At 42.5% G+C, this 14071-nt stretch overlaps 1 protein-coding gene across 4 annotated transcripts in view; it reads left to right on the top strand.

Annotated features, from left to right (window-relative positions):
* The window catches only part of LOC147673885 (uncharacterized), a 110344-nt gene that overhangs the window by 68491 nt on the left and 27782 nt on the right, over nucleotides 1-14071 (top strand). For 2 of the 4 annotated variants that reach the window (XM_086947767.1, XM_086947769.1), the window contains exons 2-4: nucleotides 11408-11509; nucleotides 12372-13355; nucleotides 13794-14009. In XM_086947767.1, the coding sequence (XP_086803893.1) occupies nucleotides 11408-11509; nucleotides 12372-13355; nucleotides 13794-14009 (1302 nt within the window). Of the gene's footprint in view, nucleotides 1-11407; nucleotides 11510-12336; nucleotides 13356-13793; nucleotides 14010-14071 lie in introns of all 4 variants that reach the window. The other 2 variants (XM_086947768.1, XM_086947770.1) reach the window with 1 other exon arrangement.

Here is a 14071-nt window from a genome sequence, read left to right as displayed (position 1 = left end):
TGTTGTCTGCAAAAGCACAGACTTCATTTTGCTTAAAGTATCAATTCGTATAGAATAGAGATTCAGACGAGGCCAGATGGGAGTCTCTGTGTCTGCAGGCCCGCTCGGGAACAATGCCTGCATACAACATTTGACCATGGATGTTACGCTTACTAGATAACTTTTCCCAGGAACAAGGCCACAACATCTGTGATCCGTTCTAAGAATGTAACTCCCGTTAGCAAGTTGCATAAAGAAGGGCTCTATCTGAGTTGCAGGTGTGACAAGCTGGTGGCATGAAAGGTTGTTAGAGTTTCCTTCACAGGCTCAGTGTAAATTAATACCCTGGCACAAAAGTATACCGCTTAGTGAATGTTTACAGTTTTCACCACTAAGAAATACATTTTTGTCGCTGTCACTATAGCAAGAATGTGTGTATGGTAATTTCCATTCTGATTTTACATATCCTTTACCCAATCGTTCATACTGGCCAGTAGGTATGTATTCAAGGCACTTTTTAAATCGGAAAGTTGTTATCGGAATTGTGATAATTCTGTGTATTATCCATTCAATGACAGGACTCTCTGACATTGTCAATGGTAATCTCTCAAGTTTTTCGATGCTCAGGATTGTATAGTCTGCTCCTCTCTGTGCCAAACTGATTTGTTTATCAGTAAGGTTAAAAATGGAAAATAATGACATTGTGTTGATTAAACGCCAAGGCACATAGCCTGAACGAAGATTTTGCAGCGTCCAGCCCAATTGTACAATAGAACGTAATTGAGATTGGCCATGTTGTAACATTAGCAAGTCTCTGTCTATTATGTCAAAGGCAGAAGATACAATATTGTCCAACAAATATATTCTGGAGGACAGAGTCATTAACCCATTGTCCACTACAGAAAGTGATTTTTCCAAATTAATACGATCAATTTCTCGTATTTTTTCTGCTGTTTCAATTTGTGTGATTTTCCAAGCCTCGTTGTACGCAGCATAGATACTGGTCGCTATGAAACGCTTTTGACGCTGTTTGCGTGGTCCAAGAATGAAATCGCGCAAATCAGCACCATCTTTTAGTAAAGACAAGTGTTGCTTAATTTCAGCCAGTGTGGATGTTCCTAGCCATTCGAGGCAGAGTTTCCCTACACTGTATGTTGTTACTATCCCTAGATGTTGTCTCTGGGAGTATCTAGGGTCTTGTCTGGTCATTTTCAACCCCTGTGTTTTGTTCAGGAATCTATCTTAACAGTTGTTTGTGTCAGTAGGCCAGATTAACCACTTTTTCCAATCAGGATGTGTTCTGTTAAAATGTAAAATTTGTGAAACGTCTAACTCAATATCTGTTGTCGCATTCTCAGGTATTGGCTTTGGTATAGACGGTGTGTTTAGTTCTTTGATCTTAGCTAGGCCAAGACAGGATGTTTGGTGAATTGTGTCATTTAAAAACATCATTTGTTCTGGTATCATGCAGGTTCTGAATAGTGCTTCAAGGCCTTGTACATGCCAATCTTTTGTACCCCAAATGGTTTTTGTTTCAATGTTATTTTTCCAATAATCAAAACCAAATGTCATCATTTTGTCATAAAATGCTTCTGAATATATCAATTTAGAATTTGTCAGCATTGTTTTCATTCCTGTTTTATCTAACAGTTTGTAATAAAACGTTTCTGCATCACTGGTGTTAAACCCTGAAAAGTATTTGAATTTCTCAAAGAATGTTTTAGAACTGCTTTTAGGTGGTGTAGCACAATGTTCCCATTGATTATACATAAAAACATTTCTAGGCTGTGCAGATTTATGCAAGTAATGATCACCATAATGTGTGTAGCAGAATGTCTGCTCATAACTACATGAACCTTGTAAATAATCATGATCTGTGAATCTAGCTGACATTACTAAATCAGACATCATGTCATTAATACTGGTAAAGTCCCAATCATCAGAAAGTGTACTAGGTTTTACAAGGTCACTTAAGGAAACCTTCAGTTGATGAGGATACTTCAGGATTTCGACCGGACCATAGATCTCATAGTCTGTTTTCTCCCATACTACCCCACCAGGTATTGGAATTGCTGTGACATTTACTGTTGACAGTTCTCTTTTCTTCACGTGGGATGATCTGTGTGGTTTCAGGACTAGGTTGATGTTCTGACTTGCTGTGTCCATTCAATTGTAATAAACTTTCCTAAAATTAAAACTAAAATTAGGCATAGTAGGAGTATGAATACCCCTGAAATAATCCAATGCTCAATCAACGGTGAATCCAGATATAATTCTTTGATTTGTTGAAGGAGTCCTGTTGTATTTTCTTTAGAATACTTTTTTGTTTCTGGCATCACTTCGGGGTCGTTTTGATCTTCAGAGAAGTTGTCGAAGTTGATGAAATAACCAGAGGCAGTTCTGTCAATTGTTGGAATTGGATTTTCAATTTGTCTCTCGGTAGCATTTTCTGATGCCACATTATTGTAGACTGGTGTTTCTTGACGAACTGTTTCAATCTGTGTCTCAAGAGGCACGAGTTCCATGGCATTATTGCATAGTCCTTCTCTGTGCACTGCAGGCTGATCGAATGTGATTAGTCTTTCAGTTTGAACCTCTTGGATTGTTGCAAGTTTGGGTATTCTGTTGTTTCTTGGGAGTCCACTGGGCCTATTGTTGATTATAGGCCACATGGTTGTAGTTTTACCAGGTCGATAGACACAACTCTGTTCTCCTTTTTACCAGCAAGGGGCGGTAGTACTACTGATCTTGTTCCGGTGACTGCCAAGACAGGTACTGCTTTTGTATAAGAAGGCCCAAATTCCTTCTTCACCGCGATTTTTTCTCTGACTAGATCCCCAATCTTTGGAATCCAGACAGGCCTTGCTGGGGCTGTTGCTTGTGGTGCCTCGTCAGTGGTAGATGGCTGTTGCTTTAACTTTATGTTGCTTAAGGATTTTCTTGTTTCATTCAGTTCCTGTAAAACAGCCAAACGATCTTTTACATCAAAGTCTGTTGTTTTTTCTTGTACCACTGACATCTGACTATCGAGGTCCTGAATGTTCATTCTAATTCCGAACAATAGTTCGTATGGGCTGAAACCTTTTAGAGATTTTCTTGGCAAATTGTTAAGACTGGACTGGACACTTATTAGATGTTTGACCCACCCAGCGCCTGAACCTAATACCTTTGCTGTTATAGATCGCTTTATGTCTCGGTTTTTTCTTTCTACCACACTATTCCCTTCGGGGTGCGATGGACAAGAATACCGCAACCCAATTCCCATGCTGGCCATGGCCTCCTTATAAGCTCGAGAGCTGAAAGCAGGACCCTGGTCAGAATGGAACGTGGTAATTGCGTATGTGCCGATAAAGACTCGCAGATCTTTTATAACCGTTCTAGCGTCAGCCGAGCGCTGGGGGCCACATCTTTTAAGTGTGTTTAGCCTTAAGGATGTACAATGGGACGCGCTTCTCTTCTTTGATTGCGCAGATAGACCGCCTTATGCTGTCTATCAGGGTTCCTGAAACTACACTGGCCTGTTCATTACTGCGATCTCTGTTGCAGTCTTCACAATTTTGAGCAAAACATTGAATATCTATGCTCATTCCAGGCCACCAGTACTCTGATTGTAATTCTTTCAGAGAGTCTTTAATTGTTTGGTGTCTCAGACCCAACCCCATGTGTGCTTCCAGTAAGAGGAAGCCCCTCCGGTCCCTGTTTGGAATTACCCTATCCCCCTCTCCAGGGATTCGAGCAAAAGGAACGGAGTTTGCATCGATTATGTATGCATAATTGAGTGGATAGTTCACGGGTAGTGCTGCACAGTCGCCTTTTACGGTCGTTTTTACTGCCAGCATGGTTTCCCCGTCTATGTATTTTTCTGTACGCTTTTTTGTGGCTACGGAAGCCGGTTTAGTTGCTTCCGCTGTGGCTGTATTAGCCAATGAATTCCCTGCAACGTGAACACCATCACGTTGAAGACTCTGTGCGTGTATCACGTGAGTCTTTTGTAGTTCTTTGTGAAAAAGAGCTAGCTGTTTCCAGAGCAATTTATGCTTTATTGTGGCACCTGTGTCATCTTTGTAATCGTTTTCAATCCACCTCTGCAGTTTATTATTGTAAGAGTTGACGCAAAAATGAGAATCGCACACGATAAGTGTCGGGAATTCACGTTCTGCATTTTCAAGCGCCATCTTTAAAGATCTGATTTCAGCTCTCTGAGCTGAACAGTTTCTTACGGATTCAGTTTTTGTTACTTTCGGTCTGAATTTACCGCACAGCCAACGACCTTTAACAATCGCACAGGCTGCATCGTAGGATTTGCTCTCTACGTTGAAATGCTGTATAAATCTATCTGTATAGATTATACAGGCGTATTGTGGGAGAGGCAGAAGTTCGATTGGCAGAGGATATTCTTCTTCATATTCTAAATCATTCAGTTCTTCGAATTGTGGGGCGAAATAGTATTTCACATCTTCCGCTCCTAGAGAATCTACACACTATATCCATTTCGGATCCAGTGACACTGTAGGCAGGTTTACTGGGCTGAATAGCGCCTCGAAGGCGGATTCCGCTGTTAGGATATTAATCCGTTTGCCGTGTGCTAGTTCTCGTTCATTTGCTAATGCAATTTGCACTGCTTTCACAGTTCTTTCTGTGTGACTGAATGTTTTTTCTACTTGTGTGTACAAGTGAGATTTAATTGAAATTGGTACCTTTTCTCCCTCATTAGAGGTCAGGTACGTGAATCCGCATCCTCCTGGGATGACTCGGATTACAAGATCGCGTGTGTTGTCACGTGTATCTAATTTTGTTTTTGCTAACATGTCTGTTTGCAGTGATCTCAAAATTTCTGTGTGTTTTTGAGTCCAATTGATTTGTTTAAAATCAGGTTTAATTAGTTCGTAAAGAGGTTTAACCCTCTCTGCGTAATTTAGAATGTAAGTTCTTCCGAAATTCAGAAAACCTAGAATGGATTGTAAATTCTTCAGCGTTTTTGGTGCTTGGAGTACAGCGCACTTCTCTAAGAAGTTGTCGGCTAGGCTTTTTCCTTCACTTGATAATTCGTACCCTAAGAATAGTACTGTCAGATGGGCAATTCGAGAATTTTTAAATTTGAATTTGTAACCCTCTGCTGCGAACCCAAGTATAATGGTGTTCACTCTTTTCAAGTGAGTATCCAAATCGTCGTCTGTGAGATAGATATCATCTACGTAAGATAATGCCTCATCATCATATGTTTGTAGTAACTCTGTTACTCTAGCTGAGAATAGTCCTGGGCTGTTCTTGAACCCCTGTGGGAGTCGACAGAATTTTTCCTGTGACCCAAATGTTGAGAAAGTGGTCAAGTATCTGCTTTCTGGTGCAATGTTTTGACAAAAGAAACCATTAGATATGTCTAATGTCGTTTTATATTTTTTCCTAACTATGTTATTCATTAGGGCTGCACTATGCGAGTTTTGTACTGCAAATGTTTTACAACATGCATTAAGGTGTCTGTAGTCCAAAACTAGACGATATGAATTGTCTGGCTTGGAGACAGGAAACAAAGGATTGTTCATTTGAGAGGTGCATGTTTCAATCACCCCCTGGTATTCAAGTTGATCTAAGATCTCCCTGACTTGTTTTTTAGCTTCTTGCTTAATGGGATACTGCCTTTGGGCAGTTGGTTCACTTTTTAACTAGATTTTGTGGGGAGGTGAGTCCTCATCCCATCCTACATGATTTTTATATAATGCCGGTGCCTGGGCTACTGCCCATTTCCTTGCATATGTATATTTTTTGTGAATCGGAATGTGATTCGAGAAAGCAGGCATAATCATTTCTTCGCCACGAGGGCACTCCCTGACAAACTCTGGGGGCCAATCTTTTTCAGCTAACAGAATATCATAGCCTTTTGAGAGTTTATCCCAAAATAGACCCCTTATTTTCCTAGTCTTATCACCCTCTATACGCAATGTTATTTCGTATATTTTATGGGGCTCGCTAAGTCTGGTGTCAGCAGTTTCAACCTGAATGTATTCATTCGTGTCCACTGTCTCCAGATGACTCATCAAGATCTTGCGGGCTATACTGATTTCTGCTGCACTGTCCAACATTGTCAATGCCCACTCCCCGTTTTTCAACTGTGTCCTCAGTATTTTCGGCATGGTTGATTACTCTAATACTGGCTACCTTCTTTTTTGGAAAGTGAGATTTTTTACTCTGAGCAGGTTCCTTGTCTTTGGACTTGGTGTGCTCTCCTGGGTCTGACCGTCCTCTTCTTTCCGATTTCTGCGAAAAAGATCGAGAGGGACGTGTATCAATACTTTGATATCTATCAGGCTTCTTCAGATTATCCCTATTTCTAAGGTTATATCTTTTCTCAGAGGGCTCCCTCTGGGGAGACTGGTGTTCTCGAGTTCTTTCCCTCCGTCGAGGAGACCTTCCTCTGGACTGGAAAACTTTTTCTTTGGGAGTGGATTGTTTATTTCCATCCCAGCTCTTTTTAGGAGTGTTTAAATTATTTTTAATAAATAATTTTTCAGGATTTTCGAGCAGTTGGGGCTTTACCGGTTTTCCACCCAAGCTGTCTCTACCTAATTCTACATAGCATTTTTCTATGATTCTGGCAAGCTCAACTGGCTGATCTTTTATATCTGTTTCCTTCAACTTCTGGCGGATCGCCACAGATGCTGCTTCTCCCTTTATGTTGGCTAATAATATAGCCGAGACCTGCTTGAAGTCTTTCAGTAATTTCATACCAAGAGTTAAAGCGGGCTCTGGACCGTATTCATTTTGAATCTGTTTTAGCACTTCTGGTATTACCGCCATAGACGGAACACCGTGTGTTTTTGTGTAAATGGAAGCAAAGACTGTACCCCAAGTGTCACAGTCCTCTATGTGTGGTGCGATTCCCATAGGAAGGCAGATGGTCAAGATTCTGTGTTTCTCTATAGGGGTAGTATCAGGAAATACTGCCTCTATTTGAGTGATTTTCTATGCTAACCAGAAAGGAATTTGTTCCCGTTTTATGGGTGTTTTACCAAGACATGACTGTATGTTCTGTGGTGTAATTTTATTAGTGTTCCCCTGATGAGGGGTCAGCTGTGGTACATTAACAGCTGGTTGGACTGTTGCAGTCCGCATTACATATTGGACTAATTGCCTATGTATTTTTATAAGTATTTTTAGCTGTACTAACAGCTCTTCTTTAGACATTTTTGCAATGTCCGGATGTGGTGTGTAGCTGGCTAGAACCGGCCACGTTGCTCCTGGTCTACCTAGTGGACAGAGCCTGGTAATATGATCATTATGTTTTAGGGCGCCATTAAACCAGAGCAGGTGCTCTTGGAATTTTAGTGGGATTTCAGTCTCCTCGAAAGGAGCGTACTCTTCCGGAGGTTTCTCTATTTTGTAATAGTGAAACTCTTTTGTTCTAGCGTTTGCCGCTGGAAAGTTTATCCATGAATAGAATACCTCTGTCTGCCGATATTCGTGAGCCTCTATCACGAAAATTACTGTACCACCTTGAGGTGTCAGTCCGTTTTCTATAAGTTTTAAAGTTATAGATTTTCTTAAATGTGCCGGGATGATTATTGCACCCGGTACCGTGTCGTCGGGACCCTGCTGAGTCGCATCTGCTGCGGCCCCAGTGGTTCCGTTTTCTCCTGGCATTGTATAAATGCAAGGTTTGCAGAGTAGGTCTCCAAGGAGACAAAGATTAGGTGTACAATATTTTGGAACACTGTATCCTTCAACGTTGAATAAACCAGAGCTTTACATAGGAATCTCTTCCTACTGAGTTCGGGCGGATTTTAACCTTTCACCCACTCCAGACGTCTATTGGAGTATTTACGGGAGAAAGGGGTCTGTGTGAAATATGCACGACTGAGTTACTCTAACGTCTTGCGTTAGTTTATCGCCTTACCAAACGTTTGGGTGCCGTGTAGTGTAGTTCCCATTTTCCCAATAGGCCCTGCGCATTGGAATAACATAAACAGTAGTATCGACGTAGAAGTGCGGATCTTCCAGGCCTCTACTGACTATGCTAAACTTAATTGGGTTTGTTACCAACTAGCTCAGAGGTCACTGGAAACTTTCTTGACTGAAATAGGAAGTGATCAGCTTCCCTGGCACAGACAAGAAGGGATTCAGTTTTCCAACAACCGTGCAACATGACAACTTTGCTCCTCAGATCAAGAGTCGATCTCTAGGGTCGTGTGAAACAATAGACAGTTATTTTACTCGGTCAGGTTGGTGCAGATTACTTTCACAATATGTAGAGAATAGAGAGACGGGCGTTTGTCAATAAAGGGTTAACATTTATTGAACAGTCTTTCTTCTCGTACAAGAGAAATGAATTGCCACAATTGCAAGACTTGTTATTATAAAAAGTACGTACAGTAAGATAAGTATTGCGAAATAATACTGTAAAAGCATTGATATGGTTTCTTAGCCATACAATGGTTTAAAAGGAATAAAACATATATACATTCATATATACATTCGGCTAAAATACTCAGCTGGTGCTTCTAACTACGCCTACCCCAGTGTACCTGACCTAAGCCTAATACATGGGAGGGGAGTAAGTAAGTAGCTTTAGTTTAAGTTGGTTTTGCCAAGGTTTGCTTCAAGAATTCTCACTAAGGGTTTAGTCAACACCATACCTCTGAATAGAATGATGGAGGTCTGGTATCTCCTTCAGGGAGACTCGGTATCCCAGTCACCCGCAAGGGTAGACCAGAAACGCTGGAGCTGGATTTCTCGGCAGGAGAAAGGCAGCGTCTCTTCTTCAGCGCGTCGAGGAGGAGAAGGAGGGGGGACAGCGTCCGCGGGCAGCTTGCATCTGCTGGGCTCTTGCAGAGGGACGGCTGTTCAGCTCCTAAGTTCACCACACCATCGTTCGCTAGTTAGCAGCGATAGCAGTAGCGATAGCAGCTATGATATCTTCAGCATAACAGCAGCTTCAGGCGACGGGCAACAGGGTGCTAGCTTCAGCGAACCACAGCTAACAACGGCAATTGCTTAAGGCAACGTTGGTAATATTTATACCTGAAAGGTGCCATGTTTGACGTAAGTTTGCTGGACATAAGACGTCAATTAAAGATGTCACTAGGAAGTGATCGCTATCAGTTGCTCATTAGAGTTCTATTACTAATCAAAACACAGCAAGCGGGGATTTCCAGGTTTGCTGAGTTTTTATCTTGTTGAAGAACTCGGAGTGTTAATCTAGGAATCTCAGATAGTGACTTCTGCTCTGTCATTGCACTAATTGGTTGCAAAGGAAGTGGCAGAGAAAGCTATTCTGGAATGTGGCTCTGTTCGTGTGAGGCCAGAGATGAGTTTCTGAATATTGTACTTGAACGGTTTATGCCAATATAGGGAATAAATGGATTTATAGCCGAATAGGGGCATAAGGTCACAGTATCGATCAGGATCCTAGATAAGCACGCAACACTGTGTGGGATCCAACATCGGCAGAGATGCTAACAGGGCACCCGGGTCTTTATCTCCCGCAGACCCTGCGCTGCACTTAGGTGGAGGAGGAACGGTCCATGCGATTGTAATGTGCTCAACAAGCCCGCTGTGTGGGATCTGCGTGGAACATGCCCTGACCAAAAGCGGGCTCATCAGAGAACAGAATTGACTGGGATTGGCAGCCCCCTTCAGTTTTCCATCAGAAAAAAAGTACTGTAATCTTACTTCAACACTCACCAATTTCTCAACTTTGTAACACCTTGAAACGCTGTATTCAGTACGTAGGGCTCCACACATCAATGATTCAGCTGAGAGTTAGTGGAGGTATGATCTGAATTGAGATACCTTGGCAAGTTGTTTTTATGTGACAACGCTTGTGGGCCAACTTAAAGGTAATATGGGGAACACAATCATTTTGTAAACCCACAGCCAATAGTAGTACAGACAAAACCAAACTAATTTACTTTATAGGTATTTTGGCTTGAATACTTTCTCCCCTTTTGCAAGCGTACAATTGACAGCTTTGGGCAAGTCCACTTCAGATCCCAAGGGTTCCACCGTAAACTCCTTTCTAGAGCGGATTGTGGGTGTAATAACCAAGGAGCTTGCACTAGCAGAAAGATGTTTATCTTTGGAATCGCCCAACTTCACACCACTTACCACGCACCTGTTGATTTAGCGCACTGCCCTGTGGCGAGAGACAGTACTCCTCCAAACCTGGACATGCAGGGTATAGACTCTGTCTTGTTTTCTTCACTTTTGAATGAACCCAGCCCATCTCCTGTGGACACCTTTTTCGTGTCTTTTCAGAAGGGAGGCAATGTTTGTTGAGACATCCTACTGGTTAAATTAAAGGCATCATTGAGGCCTGCTTTAAATTGCTTATTGAGCACTTGAACAACATAGAGGGTTTTATCACTAAATTGGAGGGTTTTATTACTAAATTGGATGGATCTGTTCAAGCCTCAGCCCCCACTTCCATGATAGATGCTAGCATGTTCCCCCTATTGTAGTGAGCATTACAAACCAAATCTCCCCTGGTTATGCTATCAGCCGGATAATGTGCTTTCTGCTGCTCCAGTCTCCGGGCTTATCTACACACCTGCAAATGTAACAAGGAACCCAGGAGGAAAACAACACAAGATATACCTCTTGTGATGGATGATCCCCCTAGACCAGGTCTACAGTTTTAATGAATGCAGAGCAGCACTTTGTTTCCTTCAAATGTGAAACTGTGTAGAAGTCTGCAATTCTGTGGGATGTTTCTTACAATCTGCAGTCACACTGCGCAAGGAAATGCTTTTTAACATGCTTCGTTTATCTATTTAATTATTTTTGTTGTATCATGCAATGTATGCATTTTCATTGTTCTTGCCTGGTTATTCTTTTAATCAGGAACATCTTAAGGATTTGGGGACCCTGTGCCAAATTTATTTTTGGGGCCCCTGTTCGGAAAAAGCGTTGAATTTACGATCCACTTTCATGTGCCCTTTGGCCAGGTCACTGACAGTGCACAGGCACACTCTTCCAAATTCTCAATATGTTTACATCTAATATTCTAGGATAGTGACGTGTTTTTAATATTGTAATGCAGCAGCAGCTCCCTAATTTTACTGCAAATAATCTCTGTGACACCCTCCCATTTCTCATATGTGAGGTCCTGTTTTGATGTAAAAATACATTTTTAATGGTTGTTGCATGAAACATAAAAACATTTCTCTGCAAAATTCTGTAATGAACTCTCACACATCACCCACATTAAAAATAAATTAAAGAAAACCGGTATTGAAACAATCTGTTTAAGAATTATTGAAGGGCATCAAGGCAAGACTCTCTGCAGAACAGAGCTGGTACAATCAGGTGGGGGGGGGGGCTGAAATGCTGGGGCCCTGGGCCAGAGCCCACTTTGTCCATGCCTTTAAATGTCTCTCCTTTTAATAATGAAATAAGGACTGTTTTGACTTGACTATGTACTTCTGTTTTTTAGATTATAAGCTACATCTTAAGCTTCCTGTCTGTTACGGACCAGAAGGCAGCAGCACTTGTAAATCGGACATGGTACTTTGCAACTCAGGACTCCCAGCTTCAGGTAAAACAGAATGTGCTGCATTGCCCTTGTTCGACTCGAAATGTGAAAAAAGACAAACCACACACACATGGAACTAGACCTTAACGCCACATGCCCCAACACTAGCATGATGGGGACTTATCGGAAATGATGAGTTGGTGCATGGGCAGTGGTAACTGGATGACCGTGTTTGTGGGAAAATGTGGTAGAGGAGAAATTATTGAAAATGTGAAGGAGAAGGTTGTGTGGGCAGCACTGGTGGAAACTGGTTGATGTGGGTTGATGGTGGGAAATGCTAATTGTTCGGAATTGTTAACCTGCTATTTCATTTTTCACCTCTGAAGATCTGTTGGAGTGAGTAGTGGTGGTGAATGTTGGGTATGGAGTGAGCAATGTTGAATAGAAATGTTAATATTAAAATTTAAGTGGGGGGTTGTGGGGGAGGTGCAGATTGACGGTGTGACAGCAGGTATATTTTTTAAGCATTATAAGGGAAGGAGGAGAGAATGGGTGGTCTTTTCACACATGTAAATAGGGAAAGAGTCCAAGGGAGGTGGGAGAGGGGAAGGAAAAGTATGTTGTGCATACCTCCCCATTGCATACCTGGTCCTTGGCAGTAGCCCCTCAGGCTGGTGACCAGGGTGGGGAATATACCACATATAATTGTAGTTAGGGCTGTGTCAGTAATGGAGTGTTTGTCACCTAATGCTTCAACTACCAACAGAGACAACTCGAGCTTTGTCTTTCTTGTTTGTGATTCTACTTGGAACTTACCCATTTAAAATTCTAGTTAAAGCTTTGCACATGGTGCTTCAAGTTAAAAACTGAGTTTGGTCATTGCTTTTCAGAATTATTCCAATATCGCTGTCTGTTCTCTCCTCAGAGAAGGCTTGTTTACTGTCTCCCAGCCACTTCATCTGTTCTCAGCACCATTGAAGGCTTGTCACGACGGTGTTCTCCATGCATCAGTCTGACTGGCCTGGACGCTTCCACAATTTCACGAGACCTTATCCGACATGTGGCATTCTATCTTGGGCCCTATCTCGAGAGTGTAAACCTGCATGGAAGCAGCCTGACAGACTCCTCCTTCACAACTCTCATTCTGAACTGCCCCAACCTCCGCTCCTTGGACCTCAGTGGATGCAACAGCCTGTTCATGTCAGGAACCCTACTGTCAAAACCCGACATTATTCTTAGGGTCCAGGAGTCCCTGGTCAACCTGCAGGTACTAAACCTTGCTGGCATCCGCTACTTGTCTGACCGCATGTTCAATCGTTTCACTAGCTGCACTCCCCGCCTGGAGAAGCTCTCATTGGCCCGCTGCCACATCACATTTGAGTTTGATCCCTACCGAGGTTCTAATGACTATAACTCTTCAGCCATCCTCTCGTTTCGGAATGTGTTAAGGTTCTTAAAAGGGCAAGTGAACTGCATGAGATCACTAGACTTGAGCGGTACAGGAATCACCAAGGAAGCAGTCCGCTCCTTCATGCAGGTGGAAGGGCTATACCTGAAAGAGCTCATCCTGCAGAGTTGTCGGGACCTCTCTTCTGAGGCTGCCATCCTTATAAGCAAACACCAGCCCGGCCTGATTACCCTTGATCTGAGTGGTTGCACGGAGATGTCAGACAGCGCTGTGCTAGCTGTGTCCTCACGCCTTCGAAACATCCAAAATCTGAGCTTGGGTAAAGTCCGGTGGTTGACAGACAAGGGCCTTGCGGGTATTGCCGATCTGGAGAAGCTGCGGTCCCTGGATTTGTCAGAGTGTTCTCTGGTGAATGGGACTGAACTGATGAAGGGTTTCTCTGCTCCACACCTCCATCCCAAACTAGCATCTCTCAACATGGCCTGCTGCTCAATGCTCAAGGTATGTTCTCATCATGCATTGTTCTGTGGAGAGACCAATCTGCAGTAAAAAGTCTATAAACTAACCACTTTGCGTTCCTATTATTATGTTCTTTTCATAGCTTTGGACTGTCATTCTTGAAAGGGTATACCTTCTCATAGTATTAGACATCTATGTCGCTATTTAAGGCGTATTTCTCTCACAGAGACCGACACTCCCCATAGAAGAGACCAACACTCACCCAGAACTTAAAGAAAATAAATTGCATTATTTTAGGGCAGGAAGAAACTTCTCTATGTAGGGTAGAATATGGTTTAGAGTTACTATACAAGTTGCTTATGTATTTTGTGCATGTGTGTACTTATTTTTTAAGTATGTAGTGTCTCCAGTTAGAGCTCATGATGACTTAACATGCAGTGACAAAGCCTTTACTCGGCACTAAACGTCTTCTTCCCACAGGATATGTATGTGGTCTCCTTGGCGCGCTCGCTTCGAGGTTGTCTGCGAGTGCTGGATCTCTCCTCTTGCGTCTCTCTCACTGATGTCAGCCTGCGTGCTATCTGCACATATCTTCTCCACCTGACTGTGCTGCGTCTTGGCTGGTGTAAGGAACTGACAGATTGGGGCTTGCTCGGCCTAGAGGAGCCCAGAGAGGTTGTCCAATTACAAGGAGAGGTAAGGTGGAATCTGTTGCAACAAAATAACACTTCTCACTACAAGGCTTCCAGAGAATTGAA

This window comes from Lissotriton vulgaris, chromosome 12, assembly GCF_964263255.1.
Source record: "Lissotriton vulgaris chromosome 12, aLisVul1.2, whole genome shotgun sequence".
Classification (NCBI taxonomy): Eukaryota; Metazoa; Chordata; class Amphibia; order Caudata; family Salamandridae; genus Lissotriton; species Lissotriton vulgaris.
Note: the sequence above shows the minus strand (reverse complement) of the source record. Positions and strands in the feature narration are given on the sequence as shown.